Below are 26,499 nucleotides of genomic sequence, written 5' to 3'. Positions count from 1 at the left end.
CTCCCAGCCTCCTCCTTACCCCCACCCAGCTGCCACTCCCATCATGCACTGATGCTGCTGCTCGCAGGGTGGTTTCAGTTGTCTGGGACTACAGACATGTGTGCAACTTGTGTGTGTGTGTGTGTGTGTGTGTGTGTGTGTGTGTGTATTGCTGACAAAGGCCTTAATGGCCAAAAGCTATAACTGTGTGAATCTTTTTGTTGTGCCTATGACAACTCAACCTCTCCGCTATATGGTGAGTAGCAATTTTCCTTCTCTAATATTGTTACATTCCATCCTGGAGTGTCCATGTGGAAGCGCACCAGATTGCAGCCTGGAGCTGTCATTCCATAGAGGCCACTGAGTGGGAGCTAGCCCAAATACAGAAATCATTCACATAGAGGGCAGAGGTGAGCAATGGTTTGGCAGAGGCCACAAGTCCATTAATAATGATTAGAGAAACAAGAACAATTAATACAGAGCACTGTGGAATGTCATTCTCCTGGGTCTGCGGAGAGCTGAGAACAGTGCAAAATAAAAATTAGTTTGCTACAAAGGGACAATGGATCCCTGCCAGGCTTAAGAACAGGAACCACAATACTGTCTCTCCACTGAGAGGGGAAAATGCCTTGGAGACAAATACGGTTAAACACCTGGAGGAGATATTGTCATTGTGGAGTATTGAGGTGTTGAAGCAATTGGTTATGGATGGAGTCAGGGCCAGCAGCTGAACCGTGAGAAGAACAGAAGGCCAGAAGAAGTTCCCATTCTGTAAAAGGTTCATTGTACGATTCTACCTGACAAGGAGTAAAACATAAGGGGAAGTGTCAGACAGCTGTTTCTGAAGGAGGAAGGCAGCTGGGTAGGAGCCTGATGCCAATGCCATAGCAAAGTGGGTCGTAAGGTGTTCTTCAAGAACTCCTGGATCTGTACAAAGCCCACTTGTAAGGGCAAGGCCCAGAATGGAAGACTGCCGTTGACAACCTTGGAGGGTATGGACTGTAGCTCACATGTGTGGGAAGGGACAGAAGAACCTAGAGAGGAGGCAAAACGTTTCCAACACACCCATTTGCTCTGTTTGGTTAGGTAATCGGCTTTGGCATGAACAATGTCCTTCTGGACCAATGTACAGATGCCACTGGAACCCTCAAAAAGTCTACCTGGTTCCAACAGGGAAGCATGGAATGCATGAAGGGTCAGTGAGAGAGCTTCAGTAAAATGAGACTCCCGGAGAATGACAAGCTGCCAGGTAAAAGGCAGTAAGTGACTGCAATCTGGCAGGTGACAGCCATATCTGTTACAGTTCCAAGTTCCATTGAATAATCACAGAGTGGGTATCCAAATGTGAGGCCAATGAGCTGAAGCCAATCATGCAGCCATGTCACCACAAGGATGGGATGACATTCATAAATAAGAGGTCAGATTCAGGATGCAAGTGAGAAGATGATACCTCCGGGGACACTGGGGTGGGGTGGGGTGCTTGTCCTGGGACTACTACTTCTTCTTCTTCCAAAGACTGAGTCGGACAGAGCTCAGAGGGAGAGCAGGCTTCTACAAGATCCAGAACTGAAACAGAGTGGGTGATCTTGGAGTGCACAGATTGTGTGTTTCCTATGGCTGAGTTGTGGTAGCAGGCCTCCAGTCAGAGACGCTGGGGGAAGGGATCTCAAGAGGGTCCTCATCACCGGTGGGCACCAAAGTGGGTGGGGAGGGGGGGGGGAGGACTTCTTTGGCTGGGGAAGGCATTAAAACCGCAGGGGAGGGGAGATAGGACTTGGCTAAGGAAGAGGGAGGAGGGGAAGTACACAACAGAGGCAAAGAAGGAAGCTATTGACACAGGGTGGCATCAGTCATAACTTTGAACATGAGTCTAAGATAGGCCATCCAGGCACTTACACTCTTGTATCTTTCTTTTCTTTCTTGTAAGCCAGGCAATCTGGTAAATGTGGAGAGTGATAGCTGTGACAATTTACACATATGGGTGGTGGGACACAGGGGCACTGCTCATGGAGTGGATGTTCGCAGTAACAGACAAAGAGTCTGCCGAACATTGGGAAGACGTGCCCAAAACCCAAGCACCAAAAGCACCTCATCGATAGTGGGACGTTAGGCTTCGTCTCACACCAATAACACACAACCTTGACCTTCTCTGGGAGGGTATCTCCATCGATAGGCAGAGTAAATGTGCTGGTATCTGTGTGGTTGTCCTTACAACCTTTCTGCGTACGTTGAACAAAATGAATGCTCTGTCATTCCAGGGTACCTCATTCATTTGAAGGACAGGGTCCTGATGAAAATGTACTCCCTGGACCGTATTCAGAGATTTGTGAGGCATAACAAACAGTAAGACGTCGCCATGACGGTCACAAGCACAAAGAGCTACAGACTGGGTGGCAGAAGCAGCTTTGATATACTGGGAACCTGACTGCATCTTACTGAGAGACTCCACTTTACCAAACTTGTCTTTGGTATTTTCCACAAAAAATAGTGGCTTTGCAGTGATGAATGTGTCCCCATACATCCTCGCGGAGAGCAGGTAGCAGGACAAGAGTTTTGGTCCACAGTGGCAAGCCTGGCCCTCCTCCCAGGGTGTAGCCAGTGAAGGGAAGGCCACAGGGCCATAAGAAGCACATTCAATGATCCTTTATGCTCGAAGAGATGGCTGTAGGAGAATGGCCACATTTTTGGAGTTTGACACGCTTCATGTGCCAAGCATCTACTCTAATACCACCCAATCCAATCAGGGGCTCTCCCCATGGGTGCCACCCACCCACAGCAAGGGTTGTCTGGCATGGTGGCCATTGCTGGGAGTTCCGATGCTCCAGAATGACAGCGAACCACTCCCAGGCATGCATGGGGAGGCAACATATCAAGCATCAGAAGTGCAATCCCTGTGTTGTCAGGGGACTCAGCCAGATGGGTACGTAGTGGCCCCACCATCTGGACTGGCTACACATGCTGGTGACCTAGCGGGTTGGAGGGGGGATTACAATGAGGAAGGAAGAGGCTAAGGAAGGGAGGAGAGGAATCCATGCTGCCATGCTGTAGATGCTAGAGGGGGAGTTCTTCCCCAAATGGCTCACACTACAGATAGAAAATTTAAAAGTGGAGGTCAAACTGCAAAGAGGAACCAAAAATGCCAAAAAGGATGAAAGAGAAAAGGCAAGGGAAACAAAACCACAAGGAATACAATAAACAAGGTGGAATGCCAGGTTGACATAAGTAAGAATACACAGACAGAGAGAGAGAGAGAGAGAGAGAGAGAGAGAGAGAGAGAGAGAGAGAGAAGAGGGGGGACAGCAGGGAAGGAGCAAGGGTGAGGAGGGAGGGGCACACGGAGGAAAATGCAGCTCAGGAAGAGAGGACGGATTGCAAAACATCAGGACCCATGCATGAACTCACAAAAGAACTTTTTAGGGGGGAGGGACAAGAGAGATATTCATACTTTTCAAAAGGACCACCTTCACAGTTTTCCTGGGTTCAACTCCCGGCCGGATCGGGGATTTGACTTTCTCTGCCTGGTGACTGGGTGTTTGCGTTATCATCATCATTGGGTTAGTGGCAAGACTGGAAATGGAGAGACTGGAATTTGTACAGGCACTGATGACCACAATGTTGAGAGCTCGACAAACCAACACGATTATCTTCACAGTTTTCATTTTTGTGAGCAAATTCAGAGAGAGATGTTTAGGTTGGAGTAAATGGAAATATTTAGGAAGTATGTAACAAATTAAATCAGCACCCTAGATCCAGTAAGATACAGTACCATGGGACAGATCAAATCACTAATGAAATGCAACAGTTTCACATAAATAAGCAGGGGATAATGATCAAGAGTCTGAGGAAAACAAGTGTTGGTTGGTTGGATGGTTACTGGGGTCAGGGGAAGAGGTGCCAACCAGCAATGTCACTGGTCCCATGTTCTAAGGTAGCACAAGTTAAGGCAGAAACAATATCAAGAGCATAGTCCAGTCAATGAGGATGGGAAACAGGTAAACAAAGAGCTAGAAGAATAATCAGAATGACAGGAACTGTACAGAAAAGGAGGGGAGGGGGGGATGACAAGAGCACTGGGTGCCCCAGATGTGCTATGCACATTGAGTTGACAGCACCGCTGCCGACCCATCTCAATCCCCACTGCCACCGACCCATCCCCATCCTTACACCACACCATGATTGCAACACAAAGGAGATAGCACCAGGGGGAAAAGATACAAAAAGAGTGCATGGTACAAAATGGCACAAAAGACCAGACAAAGCATAGGGAAAAAGGCAGGAGGGAAAACCTCGCCATCATGGAGGCAAGGCTGAAGGCATCCCAAACCAATGCCAACGAAAACCATGGGATTCTAATTCCAGAAGGAAATTCACGTACTTAAATCTGCTAGGACAAACCATTTTCATGAAGAAAACTGAGGACAGGTGTAACCCCACAAAGGTCGTTTGCTGACACCTGTGACAAGGGGAGTGGAAGCATGTATTTAGTGTGAAGGGCCAAAAGTCAGGGAGCAGTCCAACAAAGTATGCATCACAGTGAATGGTTCCCCACAACTAGAAAATGGGAGGGGAGCCAGGTCACTGAAGAGTAAAAACAGGGATCAACCTGGTATGGCTGATACGAAGATGGCAGAGAATGAGAGATTCCTGCTGGGAGAGGCAGAAGGAAGAATGCCACATGGCAGGAGTCATCTTAATTGCCCAAAGTTGATTATACAGCCCCCCCCCCCCAAAAAAAATGAGTTGGTCCATGACTGAACAAAAAGGAATTTGATGTGAAGCTGCAAATTTGCCCCTGGAGGGGTCATTGGGCAAAGACAAGCAATGTGGAAGGTGCAACTGAACCATAAGCAGAAACAGCTAAACTTAAGAAAGCAGATTTGGGACAGCCAAGCATGCTTGTTGGTGAAAAGAAGACCCAATAAACAGAACTGGGGGACCACGGTCAGGTGTTTGGCATCAAAGTAGAGCTCCAGATCGGGATGGACCATAGTACAATGACAGATATGCACCACTCACAACTTAACGGTAGAGAACTTAAACCTGTGTGAAAGACTGCACGTGGAAGTTCGCCGAATGGCACCCTGGAACTGTCTCTCCGCTGAGGCCACTGAGTGGGAACTAGCGCAGATACAGAAATCATTTACACACAGAGCAGGGGTGACCAATGATCTGATGGAGGTACCAAGTCAATTAATAGAGATGATGACAGAACGACACCTAATATGGAATTCTATGAAATGCCATTTTCCTTGGTCCACGGAAAGCTGAAAATGGAGTCAGCCTGAACTTTGAATGACTGGTGGGACAGGAACTGGTGAATAAAAGTTCGGAGGGGGCCCCAAAGACCTGTCATGGAGTGTAATGAAGTGTTGGTGCCAAGATATATTATAACCTTAACAAAGAATGAAAAAAACTGCAACAAGATGGTGGTGCTGAGAAATGGGGTTTCCAACCGAAACAGTTGATCGATTGGAGACCATCCCTACCGAAATCCGCACTGGTAAGGAGACATTGGGGTCTCGAGGTTCAAGGAGCCAATGAGCCACCGTCCATTCAATAATTTGCACAGGGGACATCGGTCAGACTGATTGGCTGGTAACTATCGAAAGATGATGGATCCTTACCAGGCTTAAGGACAGGAACCACAATACTATCCCTTCACTGAGAGGGGAAACTCCTTGAAGCCAAATACAGTTAAACACTCGCAGGAGTTATTCTCATTGTGGAGCAATGAGGTGTTGAAGCAACTGGTTATGAATGGAACTGGGGCCACGGGCTGAATTGTGGGAAGAGTAGAGGGCCAGAAGTAGTTACCATTCAGTAAAAGGTTTGTTATCAAGTGGGAGGCATCAGCCTGCTGTTGCTGAAGGCTGAAGGTGGTCGGACAGGAGGCTAATGCTGAAGCTCTTGCAAAATGGGTCACAAGGCATTCTGCGTGAGCTGACAAATCCCCAAAAGGCCACCTAGAATGGAAGAAGGCCGTTGGCAACCTTAGAGGATGCTGAGCATAGCTCACATCTGTGACTAAAGCACAAAAGAATCTAGGGAGGAGCCAAAGCATTCCTAATACACCCACTTGCTCTGTTTACTTATGTAATGGGCTTTGGCGCAAAAGCTCTTAAATTTAATAAGACCAGCAAAGGATGGGTGCCACTTTAGGCTCAATGTCCATCAATGATGACAATGGCAATGGCTGTGTTCTACCACGGGACACCCAGTGGCAAAAGGGCTCACTGAGTTGGGGACAGCAATGCCAGTGTCATGAATTATTGTATCTGACTTCATCAGTACAACCAGACAAAGAGCAGTGGGCATAGGTGGCCTGCCGGAAGGGAGATAGAGATTGTAAACTGGCCTCAGATTCCAAGTGGACCTGGACGGCAACTGCTTCCAATGTGGTATGAAGGGGGAGCCATATACTAACAATACCCATATAGTCGAACATGCAAATATCACCGTAAGCCCTCACAGGGCCGGCAAAGTACAAAACCCATGAAGGATTGGTAAGAAGGCATCAGTAAAATGAGATTCCTACAAAATGACAAACTTCAGAATGAGAAAATAAGAAACTGTAGCGCTTGAAGGTGATGGCAGTATCTGTTGAAATTCCATTTCATAGGTGTGGAATGGGGATCCAAATGGGAGGTGAATAAGCCAAAGCTGGTCAACCTGCTAAGTCACCACCCGTCACCATGGAGGACAGACTGACAACCATAAACAAGAGGTCAGGCTCAGGTTGAGAGAGGGGAGTTGGCACCTTCTGTGACACCAGAGGGGCCTTGTTCAGGTATTACTTCATTTTATCTTTCATAGATCAGGGGGGTGCTGAAGACTGTGGACACTTCTCTGGCTGTGTAGGGGGAGCACCACCCACAGGGGAGTGCAAGAAGAGAGATGTGGCGGAACTGGGATGAGGAGGAGGAAGGAGCAGGGAAAGAAGAAAACAGAGGCAAAATTAGATGGAAGGGGAAAAGGACAAAACAGAGGCAAAATTAGATGGAAGGGGAAAAGGACAAAACAGAGGCAAAATTAGATGGAAGGGGAAAAGGACAAAACAGAGGCAAAATTAGATGGAAGGGAAAAGGACAAAACAGAGGCAAAATTAGATGTCACAGACACAGGATGAAGACTAATATTTCTGATGAGCCTCAGAGTAGGATAAATGATCAACTCTTATCTTATTTTCCTTATTATAAACCAGGCAGTCCACTGAGTGTGGAGAGTGATGGTGATGACAATTAATGCACATGGGTGTTTGAATGCAAGAGTTCCCCTCATGGCATGGGCATCCACATTCACCAAGGACCACATAGGGAGGAAAGGGTATCACTCCAACCCGGTGAGCCTGGCCCTCCTCCCAGAGGATAGCAAGGGAAGGCTGCAAGGTCATAAGAAGCAGCATTAAGGAATCCATTCCCAACCAAACAGATGGTTATGGAAGAACAGCCAGATTTTTTGGAGCTTAATATGTTTCATATGCAAAGCATCAATCCTCATACTACCCAATCCCGTCAGGGGCTCTCCCATGGGTGCCACCCAGCCACAGCAAAGTCGGTCTGGGGGAGACACGCGAGAGAGGTGGGGCATGGAGAAGGTAATACAGCCGGGGAAGGAAGAAATGGCAGCAATAGCTCAGGGCCCCAAGTGCACCACGCACAAACTCACGAAAGAGCCATGAGACCCTGGAGGGAGAAACATAAGTGTAATATACACTTTGATCACAAGATGTATTACATTTAACAAGTCAAACAATGGAAACTCCAGGCAGAAACACTGATGATTTTCTTACCTTTAACAAAAGTATTTGCCTGGACAAGCATCTTACGGGGCTGTCTGTTAGCCATTATGATATCTCTCCACTTTCCCCAAGGACATGGACCATCCTCAGGCACCTCTGAATACCTGTTATACATCTCTTGTGCCGCTGCCACATCACATGTTGTTTTATAAACCTGAAAACATTATATGTACAAAATAGACATCTTCCAACACATAATGTTACAAATCATAACACAAGTGTGATATTTGTACATAACACATAAGGTATACACAAAAGACATTGTAGAATTTGACACCTGTGCTCCGCTCCTTAATTTTGGTTGACGGCAAAATTAATGAAGGCCTCTATAACAACATTTTAGATAATGGCATGCTTCTTTCACTATAGTAAGAGTTTGAAATTGGACCTTTTTCTGTATCAGTGTGATAATGCTCCTGTTTAGAAAGTAGGGAGCTTCGGATGTGGGACAGCCAACAGTGTGATCATCAACGCAAAGGAGCACTGGGTAAGCACATAGTAGTAGCAAATGAATAAGTCTTGAGGTCATCAAGCTGATTTAGCACTGTTGTAGAATTAGTAAAAGAAAAGAAAAAAATGTTACTTACACAATACCAGGCTCACATCAGACCTTGACAAACTTTGCATTAGAAGGTCCTGCAATACCGCACATAATCAGCATTTTGGGCAACACACATGAAATAGTCTCTAATTTACCAAGCAATGGGCAGGAGTATTAATAATACTTTATACAACTAACATTATTATCATGAATGAAAAGGATTTTAATGTTGATTTTTTGTTGTGTGTTATTTCTGGTGGTGGACCTGTTTTTATCTGTATTTCCAAAAATAAAAATTAATAAAAAAGTAGAGGCAATATAAAGGCATTCCTAAAATTATCGTCAGCTTATCATGGTTTCATTTCGTCTGGTAAGTCACTTGAAAAATCAATAAATGTTTTACCTGATAATACTAAACATATCAAGCACTTAATGTTAAGCAATTAAAGGAAAACTATTGTGGATTACATTAAAAATTAAAGAGTTAATCAGAATACTTAAGACACAATTTACAGGTAGTATGGAAAACTAGGGTTATCACCCATGCAGTTTATGCAGAAAATATTACTGATGTCTAATTTCATAAGAGTGTATAATAAATTTAAGCAGTGAGAATGGATAAACTCAGTTTTGTTTTCATGGTAAAAGTATAAACAACTAGAAATATTTCATTTAATGTTTTCTTACAGTCAAATATTTTAGAACAACAATAACCTTTACCAAGAAACCTTGTAACAATAACAGGTAATGGAGCGAGAAGTAGTTTGTAGCTTGTGGGATGAATTTTGATGCTGCAAAAACATGAAGTTTTCACCACAGGGCCATATTAGAAAAGTATAATCTACATATTATCGGAAGAGTTTTGGTTAAGTTCAGCCGAATCAAGTGGCCTCTTTCCAGTCGTCCACAAAAACGTTTGTTACCACAAGGGAGGAGAGAGCGATTCATGGCAACACCAGTGGTTTGCTTAAAATATTCACAGTTTAGTAAAAAGTAGGTTGAGGAAAGGGCATGATTAAATAGTGCAGTTATATCGGCTTGACTCAGCCGAACTTAAACCAAAAGTCTTCTGGCAACATGTAGATGATATTTTTGCAGTGAGGCTCCATGGTGAAGAACTTCAGGCTTTTTGCAGGATCTAAAATCAATACACGAGAACATCCAATTTACGACGGAAGTGGAGAAGGGTGGCTGTCTGGCATTTTTTGTCAGTTGGAAAGTGGTAGGATCCCTGGATGACTATGATGGGTTTGTGGGGCACTCAACTGCGTGGCTATCAGCGCATGTACAAATTCCCAGCCTCTGCTCAGTCCAATCTTGCCACCTCCGTGAATGATAGGATCCTTTGAGTAATCTGTCTACCATAAGTCCACACACAGACAGACCTGTATTTGCAGGCATCTAGTTGCGCCAACCACTGCAAATTACAGGTGTCCTTCAGACATTAGTACACTGTACTCTATTGCATATGACAGAAACAGCCTTGCAAAGGCGCTGGAACACCTACAATCTGTGTTCAAAGGATAATACCATATTTACTCGAATCTAAGCCGCACCTGAAAAATGAGACTCAAAATCAAGGAAAAAAAATTTTCGCGAATCTAAGCCGCATCTGAAATTTGAGACTCGAAATTCAAGGGGAGAGAAAAGTTTTAGGCCGCATCTCCAAATCGAAACAAAGTTGGTCCATTGTAATAGAAGACACAATTTAGGTCGAATGAATGACGATACATCTACAGTAGTTTGGTTCGAGTCGTAACCTTAGCAGTTAAGCTTTACCAGTTAGCCATTGCTATGCGTCAGGCGCTCCGTCCGTATTTATACGGGTACCCTTCCTTTTTCACGTGCTTCGTCTGGTTTGAATTGATTGCTTATTTTTCTTTGATCTGAAAAGCGCCGTTTTCTTTGTTATAAGTGTTTACGTCACTCTAAGCTGAAAATGCATTACTGTACTGTGTCATGCATTGTTTGTCGCATTCTGATAGTGCGTGTTTACGGCCTGTCGCCGCTCGCGGCATGGCTTGCTTTAGTGCGCACTACCGCCGCTTACAATTAAAAAAATAAAAGAGAGAGGAATCGTCTCATTAGCGAAACAATGGCGAGATACTGCTATTTGTTGTTACTTACACTGCTGCTTTCTTTGATAATGATCAACAAGAACCAAATAATATACTGCGTATGATAGAAGATGTTCTGAACGAGATTTTTGCTAAATTTTTTCCCCCGTTTGAAAATCTTTGCAAGCGCCTCTTTAGTACATTACATTCTGCACAGAAATTAGAGTCATCTTAGATTTAAAGATCTAGTCAATTGCTGTGCTTCATTTCTGACTGTATCACTATTAGGCATAAGAATAATTCCGTTATAAACATGACATGATATGTATATTCTTCCGCGTTTGCTGTTGTCTCACTCTAGTTTCGTAGTTTATTAGGCAGACAGGATTTAAATGAGATGGCAGCAAACACGAAACAGTACATGGCAAAATGTTTATATTCGTATTATTCTTACGGTAAAGAGAATACTGCATGTGATTCACAATTCATAGAAGTTCCTATTAGCAACCATCTCTTCTCACAGGTAGGGAAAGATTCAGAACGTAGAGTTGGCCATATTGACAAACATCCCAAACAGTCTTGCCAGTCGGATTTTCGTAGTACATTGAAATGCTGCTACATTCGAAGATGAACAATACGGAATTTGTATTTACTTTGTTGGTTAATGTATGAAAATGCAGTGGTCGAAACTCGGGATGGAGAAAAAAGCTCGTCTTCCACCTTTTTTTTAAATTTATTTACTGACGCAGAGGATTTGGCGCCAGTATTTATCTTTATGCCTACAAAGCATGCCTGTGTAGTGCTACATATATTCGACGGCAGAAGTTAGTTGTGGCGGCACCTACCAACATTTTTTCAGAACTTCCGCGTGCTTTGCACTCTATTCTAAGCCGCAGGCGGTTTTTTGGATTACAAAAACCGGAAAAAAGTGCGGCTTAGATTCGAGTAAATACGGTAGATATTCTTCACATCAAATGAGCACGGTTTTTACAAGGAATAAAAATGACTACCCACATGAGCAAATTAGGCAGAATCCTAAGGAAATATTACGTGAAAGTAATCTACCAGCCACCTACAAAGACATGTGCTCTTCTCGGTTCAGTAAAGCATGATCTGGGATTGTGGAGGGCTGGAATTTCCAGAATATCTTGCCATGGTGGCAAAGCCTAAATTGGTCATCCGAACATTTTATGACTAGTGACACGTCCTGCGACAATTTTATTAATTTGACATTTGAATTTTATATCCACAAGCCTGCATTCCAAAAGAGAGTGCAATGTAGTATAAGCACTAGGCATGCCCCTGTGCACCACAGGTGGAGCAATATTCAAAGTGGGTGTGAAACTTGACAGAAGTCGCTCATAAAGCAACTGCTTTTGTGCATGCTTCTCCGAGCCAACTTTTGGTATAAAGTTGGCTATGTGAATCAGCAGTCTTCAGTGCAAAACATTCACCTGAAGATGGCTGAGTGGTTGTGAGCTGAAATATCATGGAAAGAAGTCTACATTAGCCAACTGCAGTCCCAAAACTTCATGGAATACTTTTTGTGCGACGAAAATTTCCAGAATCACAAGGTTTGCAGATGTTTATGCACAGACAGACTATAAAACTTACAGTGGAGAAGAAATGTACAGAAGATTTAAGTAAAAATCTGGCAGATTTAAAATTTTCCCCATCTAATCATATCATGAGAATATGGTCATCGCAAGACTGTATTGTTCATTACATTACAATTACTCTTTGTGTTTATGGAGAGTTATGTTTTGAGATATTCAAATCTCTATGTTATATAAGTGAGAGGCTAGAAATACTTTTTTAATAAATGTGCAGTGTAGTTGCAGCTGACTAGGCATCCAAATCAAGTGTAGAGTTATACTACAGGGAACTGCCGAGATGGTTGGCACAGCCTGGATGCCAACAAGCAATTTATGCCAACAACCTCTGCAGTTCCCTATAGTATAACTCTGCACTTGACTTGGATGCCCTGTCCACAGCAACTATATTGCACTTTTGTTAAAAAAAGAACTATTTTTAGCCTGGATGTTATCATATATGGCATGCTAACATCCAGGCTATGCCAATAACCACTGCACACTAGGAGTATGTTTCATAGTCTGTTGGTAAATAAACAAGTGTAAGTCTTGTTTTCTTCATCTTCAATCAAATACATGTATACATCTTCCACATGTACAGTTGTTACAAATCCACATGAGAATGGCTTAAAAAAAAAAAGTTGATAGTGGGCTAAAACTACTTCTGAGCAACTGAAATGACCTTTTCAGTAATTAAACAAACAGTTGCAGAGCACATGGAAAAATAACGACTTACATGGAAGTTTAGAGGTTATTGTGGTTTTCCTTATAAAGGAATGTTAATCTGACCAGTTAGTGTATTGGAAACCAAGAATGTGCCTCCCACATATGGGAGAAGTGTAGTATTCATTTACAAAATTACAAATTATGCTAAACTAGATGGAATCTGAAAACAAAATCCACAAGGGGAACCCACTAATATCATGAAGTTATAGCTCACAAACAAATTAGACATCTATAATGGATGGGAACACCACAGCAGTGGACAGGTATTGCTAACTGGGGAGCAAAATAACTGATTGTAGGAAATTTAGAACTGACATAAAATGCAGATTAGCAATTTTAAGAAAAGTTTTTCTGGAAGAGAGAAATACGTTAACACCACACAATCATTTAAGTAATATGATGTATATTCTGAAAGCAACTGCTCAAAGTGTAGCCTTGAGGGGAAGTAAAATATGAGTAATAAATAGACAAAAAGAGAACAGGAGTTTCTGAAATATGGTGCTACAGAAAAATGGTGAATTTTGGATGAATACTTAATGAAGAGGTACCGCCGCATCAGCAAGAAAAGAAGCTTTGTGACACAAACTCGCCAAAGCGAAAGGTAGAAAGGTAAGTTGACAGGACACTTCCTGAGGAATCAAGGACTACTTAATTTGGTGGTGGTGGTGGTTTTGTGTGTGTGTGTGTGTGTGTGTGTGTGTGTGTGTGTGTGTGTGTGTGTAAGAGAGTGGAAGGCAGCTTCAAATGGATGTAAGTTGCAAGAGTTATGCAGAGCTGAAGAGACTTACATAACAGACTAGCATGAACAGCTTCATCATCAAAGTCTTCAGACTGAAAACTACTTCGGAAAATAGCAGTGGTAAGAAGCAGGCAGCCATGTAGGAAGAATGTATTTTGTGCAGTTATTACTCCTCATCTACACATAATGAACTTACAACATATTTATTGGCCTAGTCTCTCATAAATTTTGGAATATATAGGTTCTGGGACTGTGAATCGTCAAGAGTACAGTACGGAACGAAGTTCTCAATAAAATAAACCTTTATATTACAGACCAGAGAGTATTTTCCTATGAAATGTCTCTATATTTGCATACAAGTGAGTAAATTCTGCTCAGCAAAGATCACACGAAAATTATAACTTCACAATCACACTTCATTACAATATTAAATGATAATTTCATTTACAAATACTTTTAAATATACAGACAGTCAATACTGCGTATGCTGAAGTCCTTTTAAAGCATATGGAAAAAAACTTATAATGACTATCTGTTTGTATTAATATAGTTCAGGCTGTTGTGATGAGCTCTACTCAGCTACAAATATTAAAAGTGTGCAGTCAGTTCTGTGCAATCTTTTGTCTCGTAAAAATGTACTTTTGAACTACACTACATCCATTTATTTTCTCCATAGCAATGCTATGTAGGAGTAAAAATATACTTTTGAACTATAGTACATCCATTTACTTTCTCAATAGCTATGTAGGAGTATTGTGGACAACACTTCGGTTTACCATTTGGCCTCTCTTTAATAAATATGCCATTAAGTTCAAAATTAATTATTATCTCCCTTATCATTTGCCTTTTTCTCCTCTTTCTTCCTACCTTTATTACTAGTATGACACCTTAACTTCAAGAGGTTGAGATTTTATGTTTGTGTCCAAATTATATTGGTTAAATTCTGATTTATGTATAAGGCTGTTACTGTTTTCACTAAAAACCCATCTTTATAATAATGGAGTGAGAGGGTGGAAGAACAACAAACAAGATGATAGCAATGTGTATGATAAGTACACAACAAAGGGGGCATTAAAATAATGAAACCAACAGAACTCAAGAATATCATTTGCTGCATTTGATGTGACTTTCAGTTTTCATAATACCCTATAAACATAAGATTAACACCTGCATATTGTAATATACTACCTCCTAATTTTATTCTACTTGGAAGTGTTCACAGATAACATTGCAATACAGTGTTGGCAACAATTTAAATGTTTTATAGGAATAAAAAATTCAAACTCATTTTGATTTTGCATGCTGACCTTCAATCTGGAGCAGGAAAATTATTCTAATAACATAACTCAATTTATGTTGTTTGAAATAGGTTCAACGAACTACATACTAAGTCATTAATAGAAGAGGAAAAATTAGTAAAATCATGAACTAGTTACTATAGCTGATCTACGGTAGTTTTTACAACTGATGTGTTTCAGGGATTAGCGCAGTAAAGGAAACACATACCCTGGCAACAAATTTTAAACTACCGTATTTACTCAAATCTAAGCCGCACTCGAATCTAAACCGCACCTGAAAAATGAGACTAGAAATCAAGGAAAAAAAAATTTTCCCGAAACTAAGCCGCACCTGAAATATGAGACTCGAAATTCAAGGGGAGAGTAAAGTTTTAGGCCGCACCTCCAAATCGAAACAAAGTTGGTCCATTGTAATATGAGACACAATTTAGGTCGAATGAATGACGATACATCTACAGTAGTTTGGTTCGCGTAGTAAGCTAAGCAGTTAGGCTTTACCAGGTAGCCATAGCTACAGGCGCTCCGTCCATAATTATACGGGTACCCTTCCTTTTTCACGTGCTTCGTCTGGTTTGGATCGATTGCTTATTTTTCTTTGATCTTATAAGTGCCGTTCTCTTTGTTATAGGTGTTTACGTCACTCTAAGCTGAAAATGCATTACTGTACTGTGTCATGCACCGTTTGTCGCATTCTGATAATCAGTGTTTACGGCCTGTCGCCGCTCGCGGCGTGGCTTGCTTTAGTGCGCACTACCGCCGCTTACAATTAAAAAAAGAAAAAGAGAGAAATCGTCTCATTAGCGAAACAATGGCAAGAGACCGCTATTTGTTGTTACTAACACTGCTGCTTTCTTTGACGATCAACAAGAACCAAATAATAGACTGCGTATGATAGAAGATGTTCTGAACGAGAGTTTAGCGAAAATTTTTCTGTTTGAAAATCTTTGCAGACGTCTCTTTAGTACATAACATTCTGCACAGAAATTAGTCATCTTAGATTTAAAAATATAGTCAATTGACGTGCTTCATTTCTGACTATCACTATTAGGCATAAGAATAATACGAATATAAACATGAAATGATATGTATATTCTTCGGCGTTTGCTGTTGTCTCACTCTAGTTTCGTAGTTTATTAAGCGGACAGGATTTAAATGAGATAGCAGCAAACACGAAAGAATACATGGCAAAATGTTTATATACGTATTATTCTTATGGTGAAGAGAATACTGCATGTGATTCACAATTCATAAAAGTTCCTATTAGTAACCATCTCTTCTCATAGGTAGAAAAAATTCAGAATGTAGAGTTGGCCATATTGACAAACATCCCAAACAGTCTTGCCAGTCGGATTTTCGTAGTACAGTACATTGAAATGTTGCTACATTCGAAGACTAACAATACGGAATTTGTATTTACTTCGTTGGATAATGTATGAAAATGCAGTGGTCGAAACTCGGGACAGAGAAAAAATTTCGTCTTCCATCTTTTTTTTTTTTATTTATTTACTGACGCAGAGGTTTTGGCGCCAGTATTTATCTTTGTGCTTGAAAAGCATGCATGTGAATCGCTACATATATTCGACGGCAGAAGTTAGTTGTGGCGGCACCTACCAACATTTTTCAGAACTTCCGCTTACTTTGCACTCTAATCTAAGCCGCAGGCGGTTTTTTGGATTACAAAAACTGGAAAAAAAGTGCGGCTTAGATTCGAGTAAATACGGTACTCTTAATGTATACTGCAAAGCCAGCTTATTTTTAAAATCACAAAATCTTCACTATATAGACTGAAACTAAGTCTTACCTGTAGCTTGAGAAGAAAGTCACCAATAGCTTTTTTACCAACTGTTTCTATTTTAGAGCGATCCACTTTCAAAAGAAGATCTTCTCCCGGTTTTGTTTCTGTGACAGTAATTAGTCCTTCTCCGGCTTCCAAAAGTACTCGCATTATTACATAACGAGCTTGAGAATGTGCCTACGAAGAACGAAAACAACATTAACAGTTGAACTTTTAAGAACAATCTCTCGCTCACTTGTTAAAATGGCAACTACCAAAAAAAAGCTCCTTACCTGTAACCACGCTTTATTACTTGGATTGTACATTTCTAATGCTTTGGCTACAGCAGTGTAAATCAGACTCAACCAGTTGACATATATGATATCATCAGCTGCTGTTCCTTCAAAACCAAATATCCTGGAAAAAGAATAAGAAAGGAAACAAACAGTTATCTAGGGAAAAATGAGCCCACCATGAAAATGCACATACAATAAAGTGGTAAAATAATATATAGTCTTTTGAAAAATATTTTGATATGGCACTTGCATTCAATGAAAAATCATCACCACCACCACCACCACCACCACCACCACCACCATCATAATTATGCTCAGTCAGCTATTACCTTCATCCATAAAGCCCTACTTGTTTTTGATAAGTGTCGTATCCTGTGCATATGTTACAGTATAACTACAATCACTGATTATTTTGTTAGAATATGAAACAACAACAACAACAACAACAACAACAACAACAAAAATTCTAAATGATGCAGCATAGCTTTTGCGTGAGGTGCAATTTTGGATTAGATGCCATAATTTACAAAAATAATAGTGTCAGTAATGAGAAAATCATGTGTAATGATATTGCTGAAACTTTCAACGTCATAAAATTCAGCTAAACTTAATAGTCAAGCTGATGAAGACCGCCTGCAATGGTAGCTGAAATGTTGGTAACTTTATCGTATTATAATGTGTGGTCACACACCCCCAGAAGCTTCTTACTGAAATTAACTAGTCACAAAAACTGATGCTCACATAATAAAATGTAATTTTGCTAGAGGCAGAAGGTCTAGAATTCAATAAAAAAATTACCCCTCCTCTCTGAAATATTGCATACAATGACTGCTGTATTAATATTACTTTGTTTAATCTATTGTGCTTCTTTGTTTAATCTATTGTGCTTGTTTTGAGAGGAATGATTGTGAATGTATGTATATTTTTTGTGGCTACCGATAAGAAAGCAGTCTGCCTCGGCACGACATCAGGAAGCAAACACTCTTAATTTGCATAATTTTTTAGGCCAGATTTATCATTACCTTGATAACTAACAACATTCTGGTTGTGTAAAGTTCAGTATGACACTACTTATATATTTTAGTCAACAGGAGAGTAACCTTTTACAGATGCTCAGGTAAGTATAAAACATAGGAATTGAAGGAAGTGCAAATAGAGCAATAAAGTATGCCCCAGAAGATGTAACAAAAAGAGGAGAACAAGTAGTCATGCTACAAATAAGAATAGATTGTTTTTTGATAAAAACAATTTGCAAGTTAGACAATAAGTACAGTGACAGAGAATTTTCTTTAAGTAATGTGTTAAGAGCAGTGGGTCTTGAGACCACAAGAGAGGTTAAGGGTGAAATAAGTCTTTAACAATTAACATGCTGGATCAGAAAAAGCTGAATTTTTTTTCTTTTCCTCATGTTTCTACTGTGACATGGCAAAGTACAAAAGCAGCTAATCCCATCAGCATTCCAATTTTGTCTACATTTCTCATCCATTGTACTTAAAACAATGTTTGATCTCATCCATTGTACTTAAAACAATGTTTGGCCTTATTAATTTCTTTGACCAACTTGTGTCAGCAAAGGGAATTAACGAAAACATACGTGGAAAAAAAAAAAAAAAAAAAAAAAAAAACACCCCACACACAGAGTGGCCGGAAAATGTCTGAAATGCTTGTAGGAAGTTGCAGGGCACGTTGTAATTAGACATAAATGCTAAGGAAAAAAATTGGGTATGTTATGCTGTTTCCGCATTATTTAGCACTGAAGTTAGCCAATAATATCGTTGTGTGAGCAAATTCAAGTTTCAGCTAACCAAATAAAGCACCCACTGGACAAAGCCACCCCTGGCAGACCACTTGAATGTGCACTCTTGACACCCCGGTTGGCTAATATAGATGCTAAATTACTTGGAAACGGCGCAACATTTATGTCTCAGTACAACCTGCCCTGCAAAATCCCTGCAAGTCTCTCAGACATTTTCTGAGCACCCTGTATATGTGAAATACCTGTCACCAGCGCTACTGCTAAGTGTTTTGCTGCTCTAGGAAAGAACTGAAAAATTATGTTGTTCTTTTTTTAGTACCATCAAACTCACCTATACCCACACTCCAGCTCCTCCACCTCCACCTCCCAACAAAGCAAATGTCCTATATACTTTTAACCATTAAACTCAAGTGCCCACAGACCTCATTTTCTGGGGACCTCATTTTCTTTCAAAATTCATTGAGGACAATAAATGTCCTCAATTTATTTTTTTCCCTCAATTTATGAAATTTCCCAAAATAATAGAAATAATAGGAAGACAGGGCTGAACATTTTAAACTAGAAATCAACTGAATATACCAGTGCAATAAAATTTAGCACTTACTTTATCTAACTGCTACAAAATTTGTACTCAAAGCAGCTGCTTCAGCTTTGAGGTAGGCAGAGGCAATGTCTTTACTTCGTCAAAATAAGTAAGGACTTGTTAAGTAACTGTTCTGTATTGTTTTCAAAACAATTTGGTGAATTGATTTTTCCTCTTTTTCATTTTTTATTCTGATCTGCTCAATTTTTTCACTGTTTGGTTTGAAATTAATCTTTTTCTGTCCTTTACTGCCCCTAAAATTTTGCTGCCCTACGCAGCCACCTAGTCTTGCTCAATGGCGTAAAAAACAACTGTGCCTGTCACAGGTTTCAACTGTATCAGCATAAAAGTTAATTAGCTGCTGTAACTGTTCCCACCATTTATGTGTCTTAGTAAGCTTCTATTGTATACCAAGTCTTCACTGACTGTACCATACATTATGAGTAACCTACACTGAAGAGCCAAAGAAATTGGTACACCGGCCTAATATTGTGTAGGGTCCCCATGAGCATGCATTAGTGCCCCAACACAACATGGCATGGACTTGACTAATGTCTGAAGTAGTGCCGGAGGGAATTAACACCATGAATCCTGCAGGGCTGTCCATAAATCCATAAGAGTACGATGGGGTGGAGATCTCTTCTGAACAGCACGTTGCAAGGCATCCCCAATATGTTCAATAATGTTCGTGTCTGGCGAGTTTGGCGACCAGCAGAAGTGTTTCAACTCAGAAGAGTCTTCCTGGAGCCACTCTGTAGCACTTCTGGACATCTGGGATGTTGCACTGTCCTGCTGGAATTGCCCAAGTCCGTCGGAACACACAATGGACTTGAATGGATGCAGGCTGATCAGACAGGATGCTTACGTACGTGTCACCTGGCCGAGTTGAATCCAGGTGTATCAGGGGCCCCATATCACTCCAACTGACATGCCCCACACCATTACAAAGCCTCCACCAGCTTGAACAGTCCCCTGCTGACATTCAGGGTCCATGGATTCATGAGGTTGTCTCCATACTCGTACATATCCATCCGCTTGATACAATATGAAACAAGTGAAACAAGAATCACCTGACCAGGCAACTTGTCAGTCATCAACCGTCCAATGTCGGTGTTGATGGGCCCAAGCGAGGTGTAAAACATTGTGTCATCCAGTCATCAAGGGTACATGAGTGGGCCTTTGGCTCTGAAATACCATATCAATGATTTTTCATTGAATGGTTTGTACGTTAACACTTGTTGATGACCCAACATTGAAATCTGCAGCAATTTGTGGAAGGGTTGCACTTCCGTCACGTTGTTGTTGGTCCTGTTCTTGCAGGATCTTTTTCCAGCCACAGCAATGTCTGAGATTTGATGTTTTACCAGATTCCACATACTCATGATACACTCTTGTGAGTCGTACAGGAAAATCCCCACTTCATCACTACCTCAGAGATGCTGTGTCCTATTGCTCGTGCATAGACCATAACACCACATTCAAACTCAATTGAATATTGATAACCTGCCATCTTAGCAGCAGTAACAGATCTAACAACCGTGTCAGAGACTTGCTCTCTTGTATAGACACTGCCGACTGCAGTGTCGTAATCTGCCTGTTTACATATCTCTGTATTTGTATACCCATGACTATACCAGTTTCTTTGACATTTCAGTATATAAAGAAGATAAGATGCCAACTGATTGGATGGAGTGATTGATCTTTAGTGTTTAAGAAAGGGAGAAGGAGAAAGCTTACAAGCTACTGAGGAATTACCCTGCTGTCAAACTCTCTCAAGACAACAGAAATGATGATAGTAAAAAAACCAAGAATAAGGATATAATATCAGTTCAAAGAAGAACAACATAGTTTCAGAGAAACATTTGACCTACTTTCATCATTATGCAGCTAACGAAAAAGTACTGGGATAAAGGAAAAGGTCTGATTATATTTTTAGACATAGAAAAAGCTTACAGCATTGTTCAAAAAAATGTTCAAATGTGTGTGAAATCTTATGGGACTTAACTGCGAAGGTCATCAGTCCCTAAGCTTACACACTACTTAACCTAATTTATCCTAAGGACAAACACACACACCCATACCCGAGGGAGGACTCGAACCTCCGCCGGGACCAGCCGATAGCATTGTTCCAAGGAGCAATATCTGGGAGTACATGCACAAACTATGAGTTTCAATTTCCTTAGATTCAACTGCTGCACAGAGACTGAAAGCAGTGTACAAGTAGGAAACCATGGACCAAAATGGTTCCCTACACAGAGGTGTACAACAAGGCAGTGCACGATCTCTACTACTTTTTATGGTACTCATGGGTGTAATTATTAAAGAAATTAGAGCCATAGAATAAGGATATTTGAGCACATTGGTTTCTATGAATAAGGTTGCCATCTGGAGAGAGACAGAGCAAGAGCTTCAGAGGAAAGCAGATCATTAGACCAACAAATTCAATCAACACAAAGTAAACTGTGAGTAAGAAGAAAACAGTAGCAATGAAATTGAGCAGAACATCTGGCCAAAGTAGCCTCAAACTCCATTGAGAAAGAACTGAATGACTGGAAAGCGCCAGTTACCTTGGAAGTATTTTATCAAACAAGTGGAGTGCTATGTTAGAAGTTCAAAAAAAGTGTCAAAAGTTTCCTTGGTCTTCTACCATGTACAAAATCTACAGCAGTTCTCATAAAAGCCACATAAACAATATTCAAATCGTCCGTTCTGTTATATAGCTTGGAGACTTGTGCATTATTGAAAGAAGATATCTGCAGACTAGAAGCATTTTAAATAAAATTTCTGCAACAGACAATATGAGACCCAACTGGGAACAAGTGCCTCAGGAGCAATGTGCAAGTGATCTGTACAATGGAGGAAAGTTTATGTATTGCACGGTTGAAATAGTTTGGGGATGTGCAAAGGATTTAAGAGACTAGAACCTCTAGACATTGCTTGGAAGTGACAGTACATGGAAAAACACCTGTTGGAGATTCCAGAAGGAGGTAGCTAGATCAAATAAATCAAGAACTCCTTTAGAAAGGAGAAATATTGCAACATGTAAAAAAGAGGAAATTTATACGATAGGAACACATGGAAGCATGCTGTCTGCGAAAGTCCTACCTGCTTCACTGGAAGGCTACCCTGATGATACTGGCCAGTTCTATGAACAGACAGAAGGGGCTGTGATGGGTAGCCCTTTGCCACTGGAAGTCTACCCTGATGATACTAGCGAGTTCTATGAATAGACAGACGGGGCTGTGTTGGGGAGCCCTTTGCCACCCATCATTGTCAGTCTTTTTATGGAAGATTTTGAGGAACGTGCTTTGTTTGTTTGTTAGTGCATTAAAAGCTGCATTTAAAAATATATATATATATATATATATATATATATATATATATATATATATATATATATATATATATATATATATATATATATATATATATATATATATATATATATATATAAAAAAAAAAAAAAAAAAAGGTCACTTTTGTTGTTTGTCCTTGTGGCAGTGAGGATATGTACAGCTTTTTAGAACATCTAAATTCAATCCATTTGAATATCCACTTCAGTAAGGTTATGAAAAGGATGGCTGCCTTCTCTCAGTTGCTGTGTTATTCAGACGAAAGGTTGGATCATAGTACTTTGAGATATGCAGTTTATAGGAAGCCAATTCACACTGACTTATCTAAGGCCTGACAGCTGTCACCATCTGGCTCAGTGTAAAGAGGTACTTTGTACCTTGGTTCATAGCACTCATGTCATCTCAGATCTAGAAATTTTATCAGCTGTGTTGGCTCACCTTGAGGTTACCTTTTGGCAGAATTGTTATAGTGAGAGACTGATCAGTCACACATCCTGCTATCAACGAAACATGAATTGTGTGTGTGATGAGAATAATGGGACGGCACCTACACTCCAATTAAAATTATTTGTCATTGACAGATTGCAGTTGCGGGGGGCAGTGTTGCCAGCATTGAGCCAGCTACGCTTTAGAAAGAGCTGCATGTACATACAAAACTGGCAACACTGTGGGCACGTTGCACTCTAGAAAGAACTACGATTGGCTGGTGGCTGGCCCCAACCACTTGACTTGCTGAACTGTCAATCACAAAGCAATTTCAATCTGAGCATAAGCCTAAACTTTATTTTTTGGCATAGCTAGTATTACCAGAGGAACTGGTCACATTTCGAGGAAAAATAGTTGAACAGTATTTTTTTTTTTTTTCATCATCTAACATTATGAGCAATGAGAGAAGTGTTCTATGATTTTGAAAGTCGACGTTGACAACCAACCTGACTAAAAACCCTAAGAGATTTTGGTTGTAAGTAAAATCAGTAAGTGTGTCAAAATCATCTATTCATTCTCTCAGCGACCACACCAGCACTGAAATGGAAGATAACAGAGAGAAGACCGAAATACTAAATTCAGTCTTCTGAAGTTGTTTCACTGCAGAAGATCGTAACACTGTCCCACCTTTCAATTGTTGTATGAATATTGAACTGGCAGATATTGAGATAACCAATTACGGAATTGAGAAGCAGCTACAATTGCTTAGTAGGGGAAAGGCTTCACGACTAGATGAGGTACCTATAAGATTCTATAAAGATTATGTGAAAGAACTTGCTTCCTTTCTACCAGTAATTTATTGTAAATTGCTTGATAAACAAAAGGTATCTAATGACTATAAAAGAAATTATTCAGGTAGTGAAGGGAGACGAAAATTTAATAGTGATGGGTGACTGGAATTCGTCAGTAGGAAAAGGGAGAGAAGGAAACATAGTAGGTGAATATGGATTGGGGGGAAGGAATGAAAGAGGAAGCCGCCTTGTAGAATTTTGCACAGAGCATAACTTAATCATAGCTAACACTTGGTTCAAGAATCATGAAAGGAGGCTGTATACATGGAAGAAGCCTGGAGATACTGACAGGTTTCAGATAGATTATATAATGGTAAGACAGAGATTTAGGAACCAGGTTTTAAATTGTAAGACATTTCCTGGGGCAGATGTAGATTCTGACCACAATCTATTGGTTATGAACTGCAGATTGAAACTGAAGAAACTGCAAAAAGGTGGGAATTTAAGGAGATGGGACCTGGATAAACTGAAAGAACCGGAGGTTGTAGAGAGTTTCAGGGAGAGCATTAGGGAACAATTGACAGAAATGGGGGAAAGAAATACAGTAGAAGAAGAATGGGTAGCTCTGAGGGATGAAGTGGTGAAGGCAGCAGACGATCAAGTAGGTAAAAAGACGCGGGCTAATAGAAATCCTTGGGTAACAGAAGAAATATTGAATTTAATTGATGAAAGGAGAAAATATAAAAATGCAGTAAATGAAGCAGGCAAAAAGGAATACAAACGTCTCAAAAATGAAATCGACAGGAAGTGCAAAATGGCTAAGCAGGGATGGCTAGAGGACAAATGTAAGGATGTAGAGGCTTGTCTCACTAGGGGTAAGATAGATACTGCCTACAGGAAAATTAAAGAGACCTTTGGAGAGAAGAGAACCACTTGTATGAACATCAAGAGCTCAGATGGCAACCCAGTTCTAAGCAAAGAAGGGAAAGCAGAAAGGTGGAAGGAGTATATAGAGGGTTTATACAAGGGCGATGTACTTGAGGACAATATTATGGAAATGGAAGAGGATGTAGATGAAGATGAAATGGGAGATAAGATACTGCGTGAAGAGTTTGACAGAGCACTGAAAGACCCGAGTCAAAACAAGGCCCCGGGAGTAGACAACATTCCATTAGAACTACTGATGGCCTCAGGAGAGCCAGTCATGACAAAACTCTACCATCTGGTGAGCACGATGTATGAGACAGGCGAAATACCCTCAGACTTTAAGAAGAATATAATAATTCCAATCCCAAAGAAAGCAGGTGTTGACAGAAGTGAAAATTACCGAACAATCAGTTTAATAAGTCACAGCTGCAAAATACTAACGCGAATTCTTTACAGACGAATGGAAAAACTGGTAGAAGCCGACCTCGGGGAAGATCAGTTTGGATTCCGTAGAAATGTTGGAACACGTGAGGCAATACTGACCTTACGACTTATCTTGGAAGAAAGATTAAGGAAAGGCAAACCTACGTTTCTAGCATTTGTAGACTTAGAGAAAGCTTTTGACAATGTTGACTGGAATACTCTCTTTCAAATTCTGAAGGTGGCAGGGGTAAAATACAGGGAGCGAAAGGCTATTTACAATTTGTACAGAAACCAGATGGCAGTTATAAGAGTCGAGGGGCATGAAAGGGAAGCAGTGATTGGGAAAGGAGTGAGACAGGGTTGTAGCCTCTCCCCGATGTTATTCAATCTGTATATTGAGCAAGCAGTAAAGGAAACAAAAGAAAAATTCGGAGTAGGTATTAAAATTCATGGAGAAGAAGTAAAAACTTTGAGGTTCGCCGATGACATTGTAATTCTGTCAGAGACAGCAAAGGACTTGGAAGAGCAGTTGAACGGAATGGACAGTGTCTTGAAAGGAGGATATAAGACGAACATCAACAAAAGCAAAACGAGGATAATGGAATGTAGTCAAATTAAGTCGGGTGATGCTGAGGGAATTAGATTAGGAAATGAGACACTTAAAGTAGTAAAGGAGTTTTGCTATTTAGGGAGTAAAATAACCGATGATGGTCGAAGTAGAGAGGATATAAAATGTAGACTGGCAAATGGCAAGGAAAGCGTTTCTCAAGAAGAGAAATTTGTTAACATCGAATATAGTTTTAGGTGTCAGGAAGTCGTTTCTGAAAGTATTTGTATGGAGTGTAGCCATGTATGGAAGTGAGACATGGACGATAACTAGTTTGGACAAGAAGAGAATAGAAGCTTTCGAAATGTGGTGCTACAGAAGAATGCTGAAGATAAGGTGGGTATATCACGTAACTAATGAGGAGGTATTGAATAGGATTGGGGAGAAGAGAAGTTTGTGGCACAACTTGACTAGAAGAAGGGATCGGTTGGTAGGACATGTTCTGAGGCATCGAGGGATCACAAATTTAGCATTGGAGGGCAGCGTGGAGGGTAAAAATCGTAGAGGGAGACCAAGAGATGAATACACTAAGCAGATTCAGAAGGATGTAGGTTGCAGTAGGTACTGGGAGATGAAGAAGCTTGCACAGGATATAGTAGCATGGAGAGCTGCATCAAACCAGTCTCAGGACTGAAGACCACAACAACAACAACAACAACAACATCTAATGATTGGAAAAAAGCACAGGTCATTCCCATTTTTAAGAAAGGCCACAAGTCAGACCCACACAATTATAGACCTACATTGTTGACGTCAATCTGTTTTATGCTCAAGAATTATGACATTTTGATCCAAGACTTTCTTGCAGATAGAACTCAACACGTCGCTCTAAA

The 26,499-nt window shown here is 40.7% G+C and overlaps 1 protein-coding gene across 3 annotated transcripts in view; it reads right to left on the bottom strand.

Annotated features, from left to right (window-relative positions):
• The window catches only part of LOC126175027 (dipeptidyl peptidase 3), a 134,010-nt gene that overhangs the window by 5,673 nt on the left and 101,838 nt on the right, over positions 1-26,499 (bottom strand). For all 3 annotated transcript variants that reach the window (XM_049921545.1, XM_049921537.1, XM_049921531.1), the window contains exons 12-14: positions 16,798-16,921; positions 16,532-16,702; positions 7,769-7,931 (exon numbers count right to left, since the gene is read on the bottom strand). In XM_049921545.1, the coding sequence (XP_049777502.1) occupies positions 7,769-7,931; positions 16,532-16,702; positions 16,798-16,921 (458 nt within the window). The remainder of the gene's footprint in view (positions 1-7,768; positions 7,932-16,531; positions 16,703-16,797; positions 16,922-26,499) is intronic.

Source organism: Schistocerca cancellata, chromosome 1 (assembly GCF_023864275.1).
Source record: "Schistocerca cancellata isolate TAMUIC-IGC-003103 chromosome 1, iqSchCanc2.1, whole genome shotgun sequence".
In the NCBI taxonomy this organism is placed as follows: domain Eukaryota; kingdom Metazoa; phylum Arthropoda; class Insecta; order Orthoptera; family Acrididae; genus Schistocerca; species Schistocerca cancellata.
Note: the sequence above shows the minus strand (reverse complement) of the source record. Positions and strands in the feature narration are given on the sequence as shown.